The 20,367-nt window shown below is 42.7% G+C and overlaps 1 protein-coding gene across 4 annotated transcripts in view; it reads right to left on the reverse strand.

Moving 5' to 3' along the window:
• Nucleotides 1-10,433: 10,433 nt before the first annotated feature.
• LOC129866912 (furin-like) overlaps nt 10,434-20,367 on the reverse strand; it is a 190,476-nt gene continuing 180,542 nt past the window's right edge. For all 4 annotated transcript variants that reach the window (XM_055939940.1, XM_055939939.1, XM_055939938.1 and 1 more), the window contains exons 11-15: nt 17,959-18,062; nt 17,554-17,851; nt 16,784-16,911; nt 16,200-16,328; nt 10,434-14,895 (exon numbers count right to left, since the gene is read on the reverse strand). In XM_055939940.1, coding sequence (XP_055795915.1) covers nt 14,192-14,895; nt 16,200-16,328; nt 16,784-16,911; nt 17,554-17,851; nt 17,959-18,062 — 1,363 coding nt within the window. In that variant the 3' untranslated portion in view covers nt 10,434-14,191. The remainder of the gene's footprint in view (nt 14,896-16,199; nt 16,329-16,783; nt 16,912-17,553; nt 17,852-17,958; nt 18,063-20,367) is intronic.

Genomic DNA, 20,367 nt, shown 5'->3' on the forward strand with positions numbered 1-20,367 from the left:
GGTCTTGACCATTGTGGAGAGGTTGGAGTCTGTTTGATTGAGTGTGTGGACAGGTGTCTTTTATACAGGTAACGAGTTCAAACAGGTGCAGTTAATACAGGTAATGAGTGGAGAACAGGAGGGCTTCTTAAAGAAAAACGAACATGTCTGTGAGAGCCGGAATTCTTACTGGTTGGTAGGTGATCAAATACTTATTGTCACGTTCCTGACCTGTTTTCTGTTAGTTTTTGTATGTGTTAGTTGGTCAGGACGTGAGTTTGGGTGGGCAGTCTATGTTTTCTGTTTCTATGTTGGTTAACCAGTTCCCCAGCTCTGTTCCCCGCTTCTGCATTGATTGTTTTCTGTTTGCTAACGCTGTTTATGTCTCGTTCCTTGTCCATTATTTATTAAATGTTACTCCCCGTACCTGCTTCGTCTCTCCAGCGTCATCATTGTGACACTTATGTCATGCAATAAAATGGAAATTAATTACTTAAAAATCATACAATGTGATTTTCTGGATTTTTGTTTTAGATTCCGTCTCTCACAGTTGAAGTGTACCTATGATAAAAATGTCAGACCTCTACATGCTTTGTAAGTAGGAAAACCTGCAAAATCGTCAGTGTTTCAAATACTTCCCCACTATAAGTCAATACTCCCCACTGTAAGTCATGTTTTTTTTAAAGGCAGTAAATGAGGCTGAATTAACTGTTTTGCTGCCAGACAAGACTCCGCTGACAAGTGTAGCAGTGGTAAGGTGTTGACTGCTGTTGGGACAACTTTATGTAGGCCTAACAGTTTGTGGACACTATTTGTCCCTGTTATAGTGCAATTCATGTATTCTTTAGTGTTGTGTAGTGGCTTTGCTGGCATGTATATAAAAAAACATTTGTGGAGTTTGCACCATCAAGATTTACATGCTAAAATCGGCACTGAGAACTACCCTTAGTCGGGAGTTATCACACGACCATCCCCGGGTTCCCCTGACTTATTGCTAAATTAACCAATTTAGTTGAAACTCCCGCACATGCAAACCTGCTGATTAGAAGGTCCTGTGTAGATTGTATTTTCAACCAGCCAACTACCAGGAAAAGTGTTAGTGTCATCACCTGTACTATGATACAAAATATAAGAAAAACATAATTTTGATCACACTGGGCCTTTAACTGATTTTTAGCTACTGATCTCTAGTTTGTCAAACTAGTTGAAGTGGGCAGGATTGTAGCATCTCCACCTGAATGAATGGACAAATCTCAAACTGATGGTTGATGAAAGTTTAATACGTACCATTTCTATAAACACACCGTAAGAGCTGATGGAGAAAACAAAAAGGCTCTTACAATGTGAACAATACATTCCACAAACAATACACTTTTACACAACTTTAATTTGGTGTGTATGATATATCAAGTGCATCAATATGAATGATAATTTCTACCCGAGTATTGATTACATGCTAATAACTTGCTAATGTGGTGCAAGATAAACTAATATTAGCCATCACAGTGGAGCTAGGCTACAGCTAATTACGTCATATTGCTAGCAGACTTCAGAACATCAATTACAGTACAAATATCCGTTCAGTACATGTTCAAAAGAAAGGCAGCAAATATCTTGTTCCCTTTCCTGCTAGTTGCTAAATTTCTCCCTTTTCCTCCCTCGCGCCCGTTTCCTATATACCCTTGGCGCATAAAACAGCGAAGGCAAAAAACCTTCTTTTAAAATAAAAGTTTTAAATGTTTTTTTTTTAATCAGCATGAATTATATTGAGCAATAAAAGCCCCACTTTTATTCCATAGGCTTGGATCCGCGCTATGCAGCTCTTGCAAGAGCGCATTTTTTATTGGCTGTCCACTGGTTTAAAAAAAAAGATTGATAGGCAGTTTAAACTTCTTGAATTCAACCATTATTGGGTTCAAAAACACATTTAGATTTGTGAACAGCCATCCACAACAACCACAATACTTAAGGCGTAAATAGCTAAATGAGAGAGCAGCAGTGTGTTTCACATCAATGCGCTATGTAGATATCAAAAATAAGTGATATCCGTATCGCCATAGACTACCCCACTGCTGTCATCCTTACCTCCAAGCGTTTATTCAATTTGGATCTTTGGATGCGACAGCAGTCGCACCTTTGGAAAACAAAGTTTGGACTGTAGCCTACAAAAGCCTATTCCTGCTCTTTTCCCGCAATCCATCAAGCACATTTGATGTGTCATCAAAGTGGTCTCTGATTTGTGGTCTCTGATTTGTGGTCAGACTCAGGTGGAACAAACGTAAACTTGCGCTTTTGTTCAATGCTGATTTGAATGTCATTGAGAAAACAGAGAAGTGTCAAAGATTTTTTCGCAAACATCCTTTCTGAATTTAAAAGTAATCCTCGAAGTAATCAAGTTTTTCAAAAGTATCAGTAATCTGATTACAATGTTTTTGCTGGTAACGGATTACAGTTACATGTAATCCGCTACTCCCCAACAATATAGTATGTAGTATATACTCATTAAGTATGTTGTATACAGTATGTTAGTACTGGTATTCAAACACAGCAAGGATGTATTGTATGAGGTTTGCTGTGCTTGTACAGGATGAAACAGATGGGGGGTATTTGCGATGTTCCTCTGGTACCAGCTCATGTGGGAGTAGAGGGTAATGAGGAGGTGGATGTTATCGCCAAGCAGGTTCTTAAACATCCAAATGTTGATATGGAAATGTCAAATCAGTAAAGCAGAAGCCAAGGGGTTAATAAGAACAGTGGTTAAAAACAAATGGCAAGAGTTGTGGAACAGGGAGAGAAAGGGAAGACACCTGTATAAGATCCAGGAGAAGGTGGGGGCAGGAAGGTCCACAGGCTGAGAGAGATGGGGGGGGTATAGTCACAAGGCTGAAACTGGGACACACAAGGCTCAATAGTACATTGAAATTGGCGGGGAAATGTCCAACTGGGAGGTGTGATCATTGTAAGGAGGAGATGGAGACAGTGGAACATGTTCTAATTCAGTGCCAGAAATATGTGAGGGATAGGGAGGGATTGTTATTAGATTTGAGGAGTAAAGGGGTTGAAGAGCCAGGATTAAGTGAACTGCTGGGCAAATCTTCAGGGGATGTAGTTTTAAACAGTTGAAGTCGGAAGTTTACATACACCTTAGCTAAATACAGTCGTGGTCCGAAGCTTTGAGAATGACACAAATATGAAATTTCACAAAGTCTGCTGCCTCAGTTTGTATGATGGCAATTTGCATATACTCCAGAATGTTATGAAGAGTGATCAGATGAATTGCAATTAATTGCAAAGTCCATATTTGCCATGCAAATGAACTGAATCGCCAAAAAACAATTTCCACTGCATTTCAGCCCTGCCACAAAAGGACCAGCTGACATCATGTCAGTGATTTCTCGTTAACACAGGTGTGAGTGTTGACGAGGACAAGGCTGGAGATCACTCTGTCCTGCTGATTGAGTTCGAATAACGGACTGGAAGCTTCAAAAGGAGGGTGGTGCTTGGAATCATTGTTCTTCCTCTGTCAACCATTGTTACCTTCAAGGAAACAAGTGCCTTCATTATTGCTTTGCACAAAAAGGGCTTCACAGGCAAGGATATTGCTGCCTGCAAGGAAACATGTGCCGTCATCATTGCTTTGCACAAAAAGGGCTTCACAGGCAAGGATATTGCTGCCAGTAAGATTGCACCTAAATCAATAATTTATCGGATCATCAAGAACTTCAAGGAGAGCGGTTCAATTGTTGTGAAGAATGCTTCAGGGCGCCCAAGAAAGTCCAGCAAGCGCCAGGACCGTCTCCTAAAGTTGATTCAGTGCGGGATCGGGGCACCACCAGTACAGAGCTTGCTCAGGAATGGCAGCAGGCAGGTGTGAGTGCATCTGCACGCACAGTGAGGCGAAGACTTTTGGAGGATGGCCTGGTGTCAAGAAGGGCAGCAAAGAAGTCACTTCTCTCCAGGAAAAACATCAGGGACAGACTGATATTCTGCAAAAGGTACAGGGATCGGACAGCTGAGGACTGGGGTAAAGTAATTTTCTCTGATGAATCCCCTTTCCGATTGTTTGGGGCATCCGGAAAAAAGCTTGTCCGGAGAAGACAAGGTGAGCACTACCATCAGTCCTGTGTCATGCCAACAGTAAAGCATCCTGACCATTCATGTGTGGGGTTGCTTCTCAGCCAAGGGAGTGGGATCACTCACAATTTTGCCTAAGAACACAGCCATGAATAAAGAATGGTACCAACACATCCTCCTAGAGCAACGTCTCCCAACCATCCAGGAACAGTTTGGTGACGAACAATGACTTTTCCAGTACGATGGAGCACCTTGCCATAAGGCAAAAGGGATAACTAAGTGGTTCGGGGAACAAAACATCTATATTTTGGGTCCATGGCCAGGAAACTCTCCAGACCTTAATCCCATTGAGAATTTGTGGTCATTCCTCAAGAGGCGGGCTGACAAACAAAAACACACAAATTCTGACAAACTCCAAGCATTGATTATGCAAGAACGGGCTGTCATCAGTCAGGATGTGGCCCAGAAGTTAATTGACAGCATGCCAGGGCGGATTGTAGAGGTCTTGAAAAAGAAGGGTCAACACTGCAAATATTGACTCTTTGCATCAACTTCATGTAATTGTCAATAAAAGCCTTTGACACTTATGAAATGCTTGTAATTATACTTCAGTATTCCATAGTAACATCTGGCAAAGATATCTAAAGACACTGAAGAAGCAAACTTTGTGAAAATTAATATTTGTCATTCTCAAAACCTTTGGCCACGACTGTACATTTAAACTCAGTTTTTCACAATTCCTGACATTTAATCCTAGTAAAGATTCCCTGTCTTAGGTCAGTTAGGATCACCACTTTAGTTTAAGAATGTGAAATGTCAGAACAATAGTAGAGAGAATGATTTATTTCAGCTTTTGTTTCTTTCATCACATTCCCAGTGGGTCAGAAGTTTACATACACTCAGTTAGTATTTGGTAGCATTGCCTTTAAATTGTTTAACTTGGGTCAAACGTTTCAGGTTCCACAAGCTTCCCACAATAAGTTTGGTGAATTTTGGCCCATTCCTCCTAACAGAGCTGGTGTAAGTGAGTCAGCTTTGTAGGCCTCCTTGCTCGCACACACTTTTTCAGTTCTGCCCACAAATTTTCTATAGAATTGAGGTCAAGGCTTTGTGATGGCCACTCCAATACCTTGACTTTGTTGTCCTAAAGCCATTTTGCCACAACTTTGAAAGTATGCTTGGGGTCATTGTCCATTTGGAAGACCCATTTGCGACCAAGCTTTAACTTCCTGACTGATGTCTTGAGATGTTGCTTCAATATATCCACATAATTTTCCTACCTCATGATGCCATCTATTTTGTGAAGTGCACCACTCCCTCCTGCAGCAAAGCACCACCACAACATGATGCTGCCACCCCTGTGTTTCACGGTTGGGATGGTGTTCTTCGGCTTGCAAGCATCCCACTTTCACCTCCAAACATAACGATGGTCATTATGGCCAAACAGTTCTATTTTTGTTTCATCAGACCAGAGGACGTTTCTCCAAAAAGTATGATCTTTGTCTCCATGTGCAGTTGCAAACCGTGGTCTTGCTTTTTTATGGCGGTTTTGGAGCAGTGGCTTCTTCCTTGCTGAGCGTCCTTTCAGTTTATGTCGATTTTGGACTCGTTTTACTGTGGATATAGATACTTTTGTACCTGTTTCCTCCAGCATCTTCACAAGGTCATTTGCTGTTGTTCTGGGATTGATTTGCACTTTTCACACCAAAGTACGTTCATCTCTAGGAGACAGAACGTGTCTCCTTCCTGAGCGGTATGACAGCTGCGTGGTCCCACGGTGTTTATACTTGCATACAATTGTTTGTACAGATGAATGTGGTACCTTCAGGCATTTGAAAATTGCTCCCAAAGATGAACCAGACTTGTGGAGGTTTACAATTTTTTCTGAGGTCTTGGCTGATATTTTTTGATTTTCCCATGATGTCAAGCAAAGAGGCCCAGATTTTGAAGGTAGGCCTTGAAATATCTCTAATTGACTCAAATGATGTGAATTAGCCTATCAGAAGCTTCTAAAGCCATGACATAATTTTCTGGAATTTTCCAAGCTGTTTAAAGGCACAGTCAACTCAGTGTATGTAAACTTCCAACCCACTGGAATTGTGATATAGTGCATTATAAGTGAAATAATCTGTCTGTAAACAATTGTTGGAAAAATTACTTGTGTCATGCACAATGTAGATGTCCTAACAGACTTGCCAAAACTATAGTTTGTTAACAAGAAATTGGTGGAGTGGTTGAAAAATGAGTTTTAATGACTCCAACCTAAGTGTATGTAGACTTCCGACTTCAACTGTAGGTAGTGAGATGGGATGTGTACAGCTGCAGCGAACGGTGAGCTGCTCAAATAGCTGATGCTTAAAGTTGGTGAGGGAGATATAAGTCTCCAACTTCAGCAATTTTTGCAATTCGTCCCAGTCATTGGTAGCAGAGAACTGGAAAGAAAGGCGGCCAAAGGAGTTGTTGGCTTTGGGGATGACCAGTGAGATATACCTGCTGGAGCGCGTGCTACAGGTGGGTGTTGTTATGGTAACGTGTGAGGTGAGTTAAAGTGGAGCTTTACCTAGCAAAGACTTATAGATGACCTGGAGCCAGTGGGTCTGGCAACGAATATGTAGCGAGGACCAGCTGATGAAAGCATACAGGTCGCAGTGGTGGGTGGTATATGGGGCTTTGGTGACAAAACGGATGGCACTGTGATAGTCTGCATCCAGTTTGCTGAGTAGCGTGTTGGAGGCTATTTTGTAAATGACATCGCCGAAGTCGAGGATCGGTAGGATAGTCAGTTTTACAAGGGTATGTTTGGCAGCGTGAGTAAAGGAGGCTTTGTTTCGAAATAGGAAGCCGATTCTAGATTTAATTTTGGATTTGAGATGTTTAATATGAGTCTGGAAGGAGAGTTTACCGTCTAGCCAGACACTTAGGTATTTGTAGTTGTCCACATATTCTAAGTCAGAACCGTCCAGAGTAGTGATGCTAGTCGGGCGGCTGGGTGCGGGCAGCGATTGGTTGAAAAGCATCCATTTAGTTTTACTAGCGTTTTAAGAGCAGTTGGAGGCCACGGAAGGAGTGTTGTATGGCATTGAAGCTCGTTTGGAGGTTTGTTTCGGGACTGGGGGGCAGTATTGAGTAGCTGGATGAATAAGGTGCCCAGAGTAAACTGCCTGCTACCCAGGCCCAAAAGCTAGAATATGCATGTAATTTGTAGATTTGGATAGAATCTACACCCTGAAGTTTCTAAAACTGTTTGAATGATGTCTTTGAGTATAACAGAACTCAAATGGCAGGCAAAAACCTGAGAAAAAATCCAACCAAGAAGTGGGAAATCTGAGGTTTGTAGTTTTTCAAGTGATTGCCTATCCAATATACAGTGTCTATGGGGTCATATTGCACTTCCTACGGCTTCCACTAGATGTCAACAGTCTTTAGAACGTTGTTTCAGGCTTCTACTGTGAAGGGGGAGAGAATAAGAGCTGTTTGAATCAGGGGTTTGGCAGAATGCCATGAGCTAATTCACGCGCGCGGCCGTGAGCGCGAGCTCCGTTCCTTTTAATTTCTAAAGACAAAGGAATTGTCCGGCTAAAACATTATTGAAGATTTATGATAAAAACATCCTAAAGATTGATTCTATACATTGTTTGACATGTTTCTACAAATGTTATTGGAACCTTTTTCACTTTTCGTCTGGACTTAGTGCCCGCTCATTGTGCATTTGGATTACTGGACTAAATGCGTGAACAAAAAGGAAGTATTTGGACATAAATGATGGACTTTATAAAAGAAAAAACATTTATTGTGGAACTGGGATTCCTGGGAGTGCATTCCGATGAAGATCATCAAAGTTAAGTGAATATTTATAATGCTATTTCTGAGTTTTAGGAGCTGACCTAACATAATTGCATGGTGTGCTTTTACTGTTAAACTTTTTTGAAATCTGACACAGCGGTTGCATTAAGGAGAAGTTTATCTTTAATTGTATATGAAACACTTGTATCTTTTATCAATGTTTATGATGAGTATTTCTGTAATTTGATGTGGCTCTCTGCACTTTCACAAGATGTTTGTTTGAAACAATGCATTTCTGAACATAACGCACCAATTTCAAATGAGGTTTTTGGACATAAAAATGAACTTTATCGAAGAAAACACATATTTATTGTCAAACATGATGTCCTGGGAGTGCCATCCGGTGAAGATCATCAAAGGTTAGTGATTCATTTTAACGCTATTTCTGTCTTTTGTGACACCTCTCCTTCTTTGGAAAATGGCTGTATGGTTTTCTGTGGCTAGGCGCTGACCTAACATAATTGCAAGGTGTGCTTTCTCCGTAAAGCCCTTTTGAAATCAGACATTGTGGCTAGATTAACAAGAAGTTTATCTTTAAAATGGTGTATAATACTTGTATGTTTAAGGAATTTTAATTGTGAGATTTGTTGTTTTGAATTTGGCGCCCTGCAATTTCACTGGCTGTTGGCGACACTAGCGTCCCACATATCCCAGAGAAGTTAACACAGTGTCCAAAGAAGGGCCAGATGTATAAGGAATGGTGTCGTCTGCCTAGAGGTGGATCAAGAATCACCCGCAGCAAGAGCGACATCGTTGATATAGACAGAGAAAAGAGTCGGCCCGAGAATTGAACCCTGTGGTACCCTCATAGAGACTGTCAGAGGTCCGGACAACAGGCCCTCCGATTTGACACACTGAACTCTATCTGAGAAGTAGTTTGTGAACCAGGCGAGGCAGTCATTTGAGAAACCAAGCCTCTTGAGTCTGCCGATAAGAATATGGTGATTGACATATACCTTTTGCAAGTTCGTATCATATTGTACGTTTGCAAATTCGTAACATATTGTAAATTTTGCAAATTCGTAATATGTCATACGAAGTGGAGTTCCTCAGATTTACATACAGAATGCTCTGAGACCAGGTTGAGGGCCCGAGGGTGATCGTGGGAGGGAGATAATGGATTGTGGGAGGGGGAGGGAGATAATGGGAGGGAGATATTGTGAGAGATTGTGGGAGGGAGATAATGGAGTCAGGGAGGTAGAGGGCTGAGAGGAGAGATGATGCTATAGGAACCCTGGGGCAACAAAACACTCTGCATTGGAATCCGTTTTATCAGATGGGATTTATTTCTGGATTAACAGAATTTGACCTTTGACTTACCTTTTTAACAACAGTAATACTATTCCTTATCTTATCCTGTAGATAAGATACTATTTATTCTTCATTTTGTAGCTTGTCTTTGTACTAGACTGGTAGCATTTTATCATGATTTTCTCTGTTTTTGCCCAGTATTTCTCATTCCGTTCCCTTGCAGAAACTGGCATGTTACAGAACTACTCAAATTGAACCAAGAGCTTAAAAAGCCAACTTGGCAAACTAACTGAAACCCTAGTGAACAGTATTCTATAGACCATGAAACACTAGTGAACAGTATTCCATAGACCATGAAACACTAGTGAACAGTATTCCATAGACCATGAAACACTAGTGAACAGTATTCCATAGACCATGAAACACTAGTGAACAGTATTCCATAGACCATGAAACACTAGTGAACAGTATTCCATAGACCATGAAACACTAGTGAACAGTATTCCATAGACCATGACTGTTCTACGGGGATCTGCTTAAAAGCCAGGAGCAGAATCCATCCTGCCAGCCTGGCCCTCAAGGAGATCCAAACCAGCCAGATACCCTCCACTACAGTAGATCCTTCCTCCATCCCCCTGCAGAACGACAAAGAGACAGACTAAATGACCACTGAACAACCCCTACAGCACACCCACACACAAGTACATGGGTCAGTGAATGACAAGTGACTCTCCATCTCCTCAGATTCAACACAAGCGCAGACAAACTCATTCGCTCACTCACTCAACACACATACTTGCCATGCAAGGTATGCACAGGTTCCGGGATCTGAAATTAACTACAATTTCTCCCTGTAGATCTAATTATGGGGTGCATTCTGAATCTTAGACCTGCTCCCCTCTACTCTTTTGGGGAATGGAGGAAATTTCCTGTTAATGATCTCCGCAAATACAACCTACAGACACGCAAAACTTTCCATATGAATCTAGTTTAAATATTAATGTCCTTGTATTTCAGCAGTATTTAGGACTAGAGGAAGTTATTGTATCTTAGGGGGTTGTGGTGATGCTCTTCTGGTAGCTGGAGAAAGTGGAAGAGAAAAACGGTAGAGGACAGAAGCCCTAGATATCAGGAAGTGGGCTTGTGTATCGCTGGCGGGCACTGACAAAGCATTAGCGGCGTGTGTGTTGTGAGTGTCTGTAAGCTTTGGCTGACTGCTGTGAAACCACGCCTACACAGAGCTCCACAAGGGTGATACATAGCACAGAATGGGTCAACACACCAGCTTTCATCTCATATGACCTACAAAGTCATTTTATTTTAGCATGACATTTATCCCCACAATATTGACATCAATCATCAGTTAAATAAAAATGATAAAATAGAAAAAATAATAGAAAATACAATAAATTTAAAATATGCTGTAACTGATCTATAAACATTTCACCATAGCAGTTCTTATCACATACAATACTCAAGAGCTTTGATTGTATAGACCAGTCCAAATTATATGTTCTTAAAGTTGACCAATAACTTAATAATGCATGACTGCAAATACCTGCAGGCTAATACATTTGCTTGTCAAAATATGTGAAATGTGTAATAACAAGAGAAAGCTATTATCTTTTTTCCACTGATAAAGACTTGGCAGAGAAACAAACCCTGAAAATCAATAGAGCCTCCATGGGGAAAATGAAGACAAAATGATCTTATTTCTTGCCGATAGCAAGAGAATAGAGACAGGTTGAGAAGGTCAAATAGCTTTGGGTTAACTGTTTTTTTTCTTCTTCTTCTTCAGAAAGATGGGAACACAGTACTGCAGGGTTGGTAATCCCTCTGTAAGTAACCCAGTGTGCAAATGAAAAAAGTGGCTGACTAATATTACCTGCCATCCCTTCTCCCACTTGTTCTGTAGTGTGTGTGTTTGCTGATTGATGCATGAGCTTTCTACTTACATCCAAAAACCACAATACTAGAAGTTTGTCCTTTCAACAATTGTCTATATTGGTATTAAGTGCTTTTAAGCTGTTGGTGACAATATTGCTAAGCTAAAGCTCAATAGTTATCAAAACCTTGAAGACTACTCCAAAAAAGTCTGTGCTGGTTTTTTGATGTGTTGTCTATATTGGGGTTTTATTAGCAGATTAAGAAATGCTGGAGCCCACTGATTATGGAGAAGAGTAGGAAACTCAAAAAACAAACAGTAGGAAAAAGTGTTATAAAAAAGTGTTAAGGCCCAGTGCAGTCAAAAATGTGATTCTCCTGTGTTTTATATATATTGCCACACTACGAGATTGGAATAATAAATTGTAAAAAAAGTTGATAATTCCCTTTTAGTGTAAGAGCTGTTTGAAAAGACACTGTTTTGGTGGGATGGAGTTTTGGCCTGCCTGGTGACATCACCAGGCAATATGAAAGAACGTTCCAAACCTCTGCCAATAACAGCTAGTTTTCCCCTCCCCACGTAGACCCTTCCCAAACAGTCCTAGCAAAATTATTGTTTGAGAAATTGCTCTTGCTAAGAAACAATTTTGGTTTTCAATCAAATGGTTAAAAAAACAGTAATGTACTCAATTGTTACCGAAAAATGATTTGATTTTGAGAAAAAAAAGTCTGCATTGGGCCTTTAACCCATTACACTCGTGGGACTATTGATCGGGCTAAATTGAAAGGTTTCTTACAGAATAAATATTAAAAGCATATGCATAACCATGGAAGCAATTGAAAGGAACAGTTGAGATTATGGGAAAATTATAAAACTGAAAGGTGAGGACACAAAAGTTCATCTGACTGAATCCAAACATTACACTGTCTATTAGAGCTAAGCCATTAACAAAATTGTCAGTTATTTTTCAGTTTTCAAACAACTAATTGACCGAAGTCGTTCGTAAAAAAATGTATCTGTGAACTCAATGCTCACGTCACTCAGTTTCTCTAGAGATAATTCAGATCCAGCCTGAACTGTGTGATGTAGTAGGGAGTTGTGGTTTCCAATTGGCCAATATCCTACATAACTGCCACGTTTTATGCGCTAAACTAACTACAATCCCCAAAATCCATTGCGCATCTACTTGTCCAGTCTGTCTTTCTTTTACGACAGCTACGGAAGAGAGAAGAATGCGCGATCCTGAGGGGATATAGAGAGCAGCTGTTGCTTAGCGTGGTATCTCTACCTGAAAATACATGATCTAAGTGATTGATAGTTGGTATTCAGCAGTCATAAAAGTATGCCTTATTTACTTTGAAGAACTACAAAATAGTGATTTTGTCAGACAGCAAGCATAGGAAGCAGCTCTATAGAGATGAGATGATGACTCGGAATGAAATAATAAAGTCATAAAATAAAACAAATGTAATATACACAACAACTGAAATATTTTATTAAAGTAATGTGAATAAATAATGGTTCATAAGTGATCAACAGTAATGGGCAGTCACTACCATCGTCTTTTATTAATTGTTTTATTCTGTGTTACAGCATTCAACCTATATAATGCATAGAGCATTTAATGTAAAAACATAATCGAAACCGACATCGAAAATCGCTTAGCACTACTGATGATAAGAGTTCGAGTGAGAGGACTAACTGGTGTCTCCAAGTGGCCACACACCTCTCCAAAGAGTGCGCATTTCCTAAGTCATTTCAATGCACTTGTATGACTCAAAGAGCAGCCTTCAACTATAAGGTGCTGAGCTCTCCTAGATGTGCCGTTGAGGAACTAGAGCAAGCACACTTGAAGTTGTTTTGTTTGGAACACAACCCATTGTCCCCGCCATTACACAATTACTGGTGTTGTTTACGCAATCCAAAAAACATTATAAATCGCAATCTGGGTCAGGTGGGCACACTTTGAAAGCTTGTTCTATTGCCAACATGACTAGCTAAGTTATAAAACACGATATTACAGTGTTAGGCTTTCAAAATGCAATTCAGGGAAACAAATCGTAATTTTGGTGCGCATAGAAAGGAGTCATGAGTGCATTCAGGTGCGTGTGCTGCGTCAAATGTTCTTCACAGTAGACAAACATATGCACATTCTGTTCAGAATAACCCAGGGTATGACGCCATGTGATCTTGTAACTGTACCTTAAATATAGATCATATACGGAAATGTGAAGTACACATTTGGACTCATGGGTGTTTGGCTTGCTTGTATGACATCAAAACAGTATTTAATTATAATCCTCAACGTCTCATCTTTCAAAATACATTTACAGCTTTCCCTCACTCAGTCAACAAAAGAAGTTGCCCAATTAGTGAGCAAGATTGGGGCAACTTCATATCGCGTGCGGTGTTCAAGTGCAGAACGGCGGTCAGTCGAAACCCATACAGCGCTGTGAAGCGCAGAGCTTGAGGTCTGACGTCATGTATAGCATGTTACTGTACAGCCACTGCGTTCAAATGTAGGCATTTATCAGTGCCCAAATCTGCAAACTTTCTCTCTCGTACATTAAATAAAAAGTCACTGTCACACAGACACACGTATACTAATACATACTGACATCTCTTCCGATGTCTGCTTAAAGGAAAACTCCACCCAAAAACTATCTTTTGTTTCATTAGTCCATTGTTGATATAGTCCCAAAATGTTTTGCATGTCACAGCAATCAAGTTTTCAAGATATGCAACTTTCAAAATACAGAAATCGGCCTTTCTACAATAAACTAAAGGTCAATGGGAAACAATAGTGAAAAGTGTACTTTACCTTTACCTAGACCCTTGGGCCAGGGCAAATAATCTTATTCAAGTGTTTAAAAGCAACAAATACAATTAAAATAAAACAAAAATAATATATATAGTCATTATAAAACAAAAACATTTTCAATTGATTAATGCTTGAGGGTGAATCAAGAGGTGGTGGACCAAGAGGTGCTTGCTGGGCTGAGCCATTACATTCCTGGATCAGAATCTCTGTGTATCAGCCAGGGACAATGCCTGAAACAGACTCACACTACAGACCCATGAGCTCTAGCAGAGGGAGGGGCTGGAGAGACCAAACCCTCTGAAGAGAGTTTCCTCCAGATGTAGGGGTCAGAGAGGGGGCTAGAGAGAGCTCTGTGTCCTGATAAAGGCTGTCCTCTCACTGTGGCAGTTCAGCTCTTCACTGTCAGAATCAGAGCCCCCCAGTGTTACCTGGTCCTCGTCACCCCACACGGTGGGGATCCCCTTATAGGATACCCTGCCCTGCCTCTCCCAGCCCAGCCCCAGGCCGAAGCCCCCCGAGGCCCATCCTCCCTTCTCCACAGAGTGCAGTTTGGTCATCCGGACCCAGGGGGCGCCACCAGAGCGCAGCTGCAGCATAAGGAAGACCCCGGCAAAGGCTGCCAGGATGAAGGCACAGCTGAGCACCGCCAGGAGGGTGGCCAGAGGGGAGGACAGGGCCAGGCTAGATCCTGGAGGCTCCCCCACTCCCCCACCTCCCCCCTGCTCTAACCCCACTGGGCTTTCCCCTGGTCCACCCACATCTCCCTGGCGGTCGGGGCCAGTGGGGGACTTGCGCTGGACCTGGTTCTGGTGCAGGCAGGCGGTGAGGACCAGGTGGCTGTGAGGGGGGCAAGAGAGGCAATCGCTGGGCCCGGGGCCGGAACAGGTGAGGCAAGCAGGGTGGCATGGCAGGCAGGACTGGACGGAGGACAAGTCCACCCAGTTGTCCAGGGACATGTTGAGGAGCTGGGGGCCCGTGGTGAAGCCGGGAGGGCAGAGCTTCACACAACCCTGCAGGAACAGGGAGAAGCCTAGGCTGCACTCTGGAAAGAGGGAGAGAGGGGAAGAGGGAAAGAGAGAGAGGAAGAGGAAAACTGAGAAAGCAAGATGATACACACACATGGGGATGAGGTGCTGATTTTCTGAGCATTCAGTGGGGACAAAGGCTTGTACATACACCCACACACAAAAAAGCAAAAACATGCCACAAGCCTTTTAACACTCCTGTTTTATGTGCAGGTTGACGTTTATTGTCATAAGTCTTGCCCTGGAGGCAGAACTGAGTGGTTTCGCTGGATGGGCCAGCTGCAATGTCAAAATTGGCTATATCGTAGAAATGTATGAAAGCAAAAATATGCTTTTAGGTCTTAATTTAAGGTTAGGTTCAGGCATTATGGTAAAACCGGGTGTACACTACACGACTTTCAAAATCCTAACATTGCTGAGCCTCTCACATTAAACGACCGTCTTTCATGTAGTTTTTTGTCTTGCCAAAGTAGTGGTGCAGCTGGGGTGTCGCACACTACAAGATTCTTCACTTTGCCGTGAGGATTTTCGATACCACCACAATGTCTCACGAAAATGTTTTCAGTCAGACATTCACACCTGCCATACAGAGTTAAAATATTTGGTCAAAATTTTGATTTGAATAACATTGCTTGGGAACTTCAGAGGCGTAACGATTTGTCACTTTAGTTAAAGGCAAGTACAAATGCATACTAGTAGCAGTCATCGCTCCTGCTCGAGAGTCTACACATTTTGTGTGATGCGAAACAACGTCATCATCTTACTGGATAATTTTTTTTGCGAGCTCTCAGGCTATTGCTGATCACTTTTCTTAAAACTTGATGTTGCACATCTCACACTGCAAGAGCATTGAAGATTTTGTGCTGATAAAATCCAACATGTTTGAAAATATCGGGATGTCTGGAACTGCTCAAAGATGGGATCAGATTGCGTCACTTACTCGCTCACATTAAACGAGCGTCGGGGACAGCCGCGCACCCCGAGTAGGCAACGACATGGGAATTTTGTCTCCGATCTCAAAAACTATATCGGGGCCAAAACCGTGTCGGGTACACCGGGCTTTAGCAGTGTGGTGGAGGTTAAGCATAGGTTTAAAATCCGATTTGATAACTTTGTGGCTTTGCCAGCTAGTGACCACTCGGCAGAGCTGCCTCTAGCACATGAGACATCTCAAAAAATGCCAACCTGCATCATATGCATGAGAACCCCACATCCACATGCTGAGTGTCACCAAGAGGCTTCTAATCCCATCTGGAATCTTTTAGTGCTATAGATATCTCAGTGATAGTTGTCTCAGTGCGTCTCGGACAGTCAGTCTCACCGATGCAGATCTGCTGGGTGTCGAAGGTCTTGCAGCTGTTGTTGGAAGGCCGGGGGAAGTCAGGAGACGAGGGGTTATTGGAGCTGGAGCCCGTACCATACAGGATCAGAGTAAACTGACTCAACACACCTGGGAGGGGTGGAGGAGAGAGGATGAGAGAGGGGGAGGAGAGGAACAGAGAGAGAGGGTGAACACATTTCAAATTCAAGAGAGAAAGAAGAACAGAAGGAATGAACAATTCAATACCTCTAAGAGGAGAGAATGGGTGAGTGTCAGAGAGATACTAATATGATGATGGTGAAGAGGTAGGTGAACTGACTGACAAACACAGGGAGAGGAGAACAATTGCTGATTAAGAACGAGAGAGAGAACTGATATGGTGTGGACAGGAATATGGATGAAGAGGAGGCAGAGGGAGTAAAGAGAATCACTCATCTTATTTCCCCTGCTGTGCTGAGACTAACAAACGACAGCAGAGGAGACCTCCTGGAGTAAGGAGAAGGGAAAGGAGAGAGAAAAGAGGAGGGAGGAGCCTCTCCGGTGTATGTGAGGAGGGGTATAAAGGTACATAGGTGTCCTCTTACCATAGTCGTGTCCTTGTTCTGAGACGTTCTCTATCTCCAGGGTCCACTCCCCTCGAGGGTCCTCGTCCCACATGTGGGTGGTCATGAAGGCCCAGTCAATAAATCCCTCTGGCGAATAGTCTTTAGGCCTGAAAAGAGGGTGAGAGAGAAAGAGAGAGACACAGAGAGAGTAGTTAGGGCTCACAGCCAAAAACATAGATCTCATAGCAACCATCCTAAACCATGAAGGGCTCTTCAAAAACAATACCTCCCAGAACGGCTGCTAAAAATACACAGCACTTCAAGCAAACATAAATTAAAAATGACAAACACTGCACTGTGTTTTTCTGTCAACATGTTTATGTTTACCTGGAGGATAGTGTATCTATCAGACTGATATGAGGTTGATGAGGTTTCCTTTTTATTTCTACAGTAGTATTTCTACAGTAGGCCATTGTATTTCTACAGTAGGCCACCTCCCGGGTGGCGCAGTGGTCTAGGGCACTGCATCGTAGTGCTAGCTGCGCCACCAGAGTCTCTGGGTTCGCGCCCAGGCTGGGCTGGGTTTGCGCCCAGGCTCTGTCGCAGCCGTCCGCAACCGGGAGGTCCGTGGGGCGACGCACAATTGGCATAGCGTCGTCCGGGTTAGGGAGGGTTTGGCCGGTAGGGATATCCTTGTCTCAGTATGTAAAAATGTAATAAAATGTATGCACTCTACTTTAAGTCGCTCTGGATAAGAGCGTCTGCTAAATGACTAAAATGTAATGTAAAATGTGTGTGTGTGGGTGTACCTGGGAGCCAGCAGGGTAGAGCGTGTCCCTAGGGGGCTGATGAGGTGTATAGCCAGGTTTCCTCTGTGGTTGTAGGAGAGAGTGAGGCGGGCCTGGACGTGCTCCAGAGAGTTGACATACTCTGGTCTGCCCCAGCAGGAATCCAATGTCTTACTGAAAAGCAGCCGGCTACCTATGTCCCTGGGCTCTGAGAGCATGGTGAGGACACACTGGTGCTGTGGGCCCACGCTGGTCCAGTTCTGGGCCAGGGCCACCATGGCCCCCGCATCCAGCAGACCATACCCATACGAATGACTCACTGTGAGAGACAGAATAACCATGAGTGAAGTTCCAAAGAGTCAAGTGAGTCCACTTATCACGTAGTTCAGTCAGCCAAGGCATGTCCAATGAGAGCTCTCCTGTTACCTTTGCGGCCCACTCCATTGGTCCTCCAGTCGTCAGTGCTGAGGTGGGCGGGGTGAGAGGTTCTCACCACCAAGTGCTGCATGTCCCGCCACGTCAGGTTCATACTATACAGAGAGAGAAAGATATGTATTCTTATATTAGAGATGTTCTAATAAAAGAGAGTTTAAGAGAAATTTCTAGAGAGAGATGTCCCTCCACATCAGGTTCAATGTTCAGGCAGATAGGAAAGAAAGACATGCAACACAAAAAAAGATGGATACAAACACCACTAGAGACATGTCAATGTCAGTCACACACACAGCAGCGAAATGGACGCGTACGTGGTCCATAAGGTTTTAACAGCAGTGTCCAGCAACAGCACCATTATAAAGGCAGCTATAAAACACTGGTGTTTAATGGTGAGAGAACACAGTAACATCTTAAAGTAGTATAGCAGAGTACTGTACTGAACAGTAGCCCACGTAGAGCAGTCATTAATGACATCAAGCCTAGCTGCTAGAGGTTTTGTTCTTGAAGGACGCCAGGACGGGTCACCTTCCACTAAATAGAAGGGCCATATTAAATCTTTCCAGCTGATTTAGCAGGGAGCGGCAGTATGTAGGTAGGTAGAGCAGAGAGGACAAGAAGTTTAGGGAGCACATGCCTTTGGAGTGAGCGGAGAAATGGAGGCCCGCGGGCAAAGATAATCAAACCATGAATCACATGGGTTTACAGCTCAACTCGCTGCCTGCGCCGGGCCGAGACAGAAATAGAAGCGCTAGAACTGCTCCGCAGCTTGACAGCGGTAGCAGAAGCAGCAGACTCTCACCTCAACAACCTTTCACATCCATACACTCCCTCCTTCACCATTCACGTCTCACACTCATGTGTTATTAATGGACATCCCTCCATCCACTCAATGTCACCTCGCTGGAAAAACAGCGCTCTCCCTATTAAATGATTCAATCTCCATGAATTCCATCTGCTGGAGAAACACAGGCAGACCTGTTATTATTGCTCTCTCTCAGGAAATGCTGAGGTGATCTACACTTTGTGGAGAATTATTGGGTTTGGACTTTCATTGTCTGTGAATGATAGGGTATATTGAAGCAAACTTCCTCCCTGCATTCACATCGCCCTTCTCTGTGGCTGCAGTGGCTGGAGGGTTGCAATGACTACCAGTATGCAGTACATACAGTGCATTCAGGAAGTATTCAGACCCCTTGACTTTTTCCTTTATGAAAACCTGATCCACCTTCCATCAGGACAACGACCCTAAGCGCACAGCCAAGACAATGCCAGAGTGGCTTAGGGACAAATCTCTGAATGTCCTTGAGTGGCCCAGGCAGAGCCCGGACTTGAACCTGATCGAACACCTCTGGAGAGACCTGAAAATAACTGTGTAGCAATGCTCCCCATCCAATCTGACAGAGCCTCAGAGGATCTGCAGAGAAGAAACTCCCCAAATACATGTGTGCCAAGCTTGTAGCGTCATACCTAAGAAGACTCAAGGCTGTAATCGCTGCCAAAGGTGGTTCAACAAAGTACTGAGTAAATACGTATGAATACTACAGTTTTGAATACTACAGTTTTAAATTGTTTCTACATTTGCTTCTACATTTGCTTCTATTGTTTCTACATATAGTATGAATACTACAGTTTTGAATTGTTTCTACATTTGCAAAAATGTCTAAAAACCTGTTTTTGCTTAGTCATTATGGAGAGTTGTGTGTAGATTGATGAGAAAAAACAATTTAATCAATTTTAGAACAAGGTTGTAACGTAACAAAATGTGGAACAAGTCAAGGGGTCTGAATACTTTCCAAATGCACCTTATACTACTATACACACCTTTTGTCTTTGCCCAGTCCCAGTGTTTGTGGGGGGACAGTTAGGACACATGCCAGGCATGCGCTAATGAAGATGTAGAGTGTATGAGCCTGAGGACTGACAGCTGACTGGATCTGACAGCCTATCAATAATGAGGGAGGAGATACAAAGAGATGTAGGCTACTATAGGAGTAGTCTACAGACCTGATCACTGGCTGGCCATGCCAGTCTCACTAGCCACCACACACTATTCTTTTCAGGGCAGTTGTCTTATTCTATTGAGATACTATATGTTCTACTGAGAGACAAGTTAAACAGAGGTGTTCTACTGTTCTTGGGGGGACTATCCTCCTGTAGGTTTTCGCTTCTACCCCAGTTGTAACTAACCTGATTCAGATTATCAACCAGCCAATTATAAGAATCAGGTGCGCTAGATTAGGGTTGAAGCGAAAGCCTACAGGATGGTAGCTCTCCAGGAACAGGGTTGGAAAGCCCCGTTCTAGTAAGAGATGACAGGTTAACAGAGATATTAGCGTGTAACTGAGATACGGATGGGGATTTGACATTATTTCACTATTCAAATAATATCATTACAATTTT

Source organism: Salvelinus fontinalis, chromosome 12 (genome assembly GCF_029448725.1).
Source record: "Salvelinus fontinalis isolate EN_2023a chromosome 12, ASM2944872v1, whole genome shotgun sequence".
NCBI lineage: Eukaryota > Metazoa > Chordata > Actinopteri > Salmoniformes > Salmonidae > Salvelinus > Salvelinus fontinalis.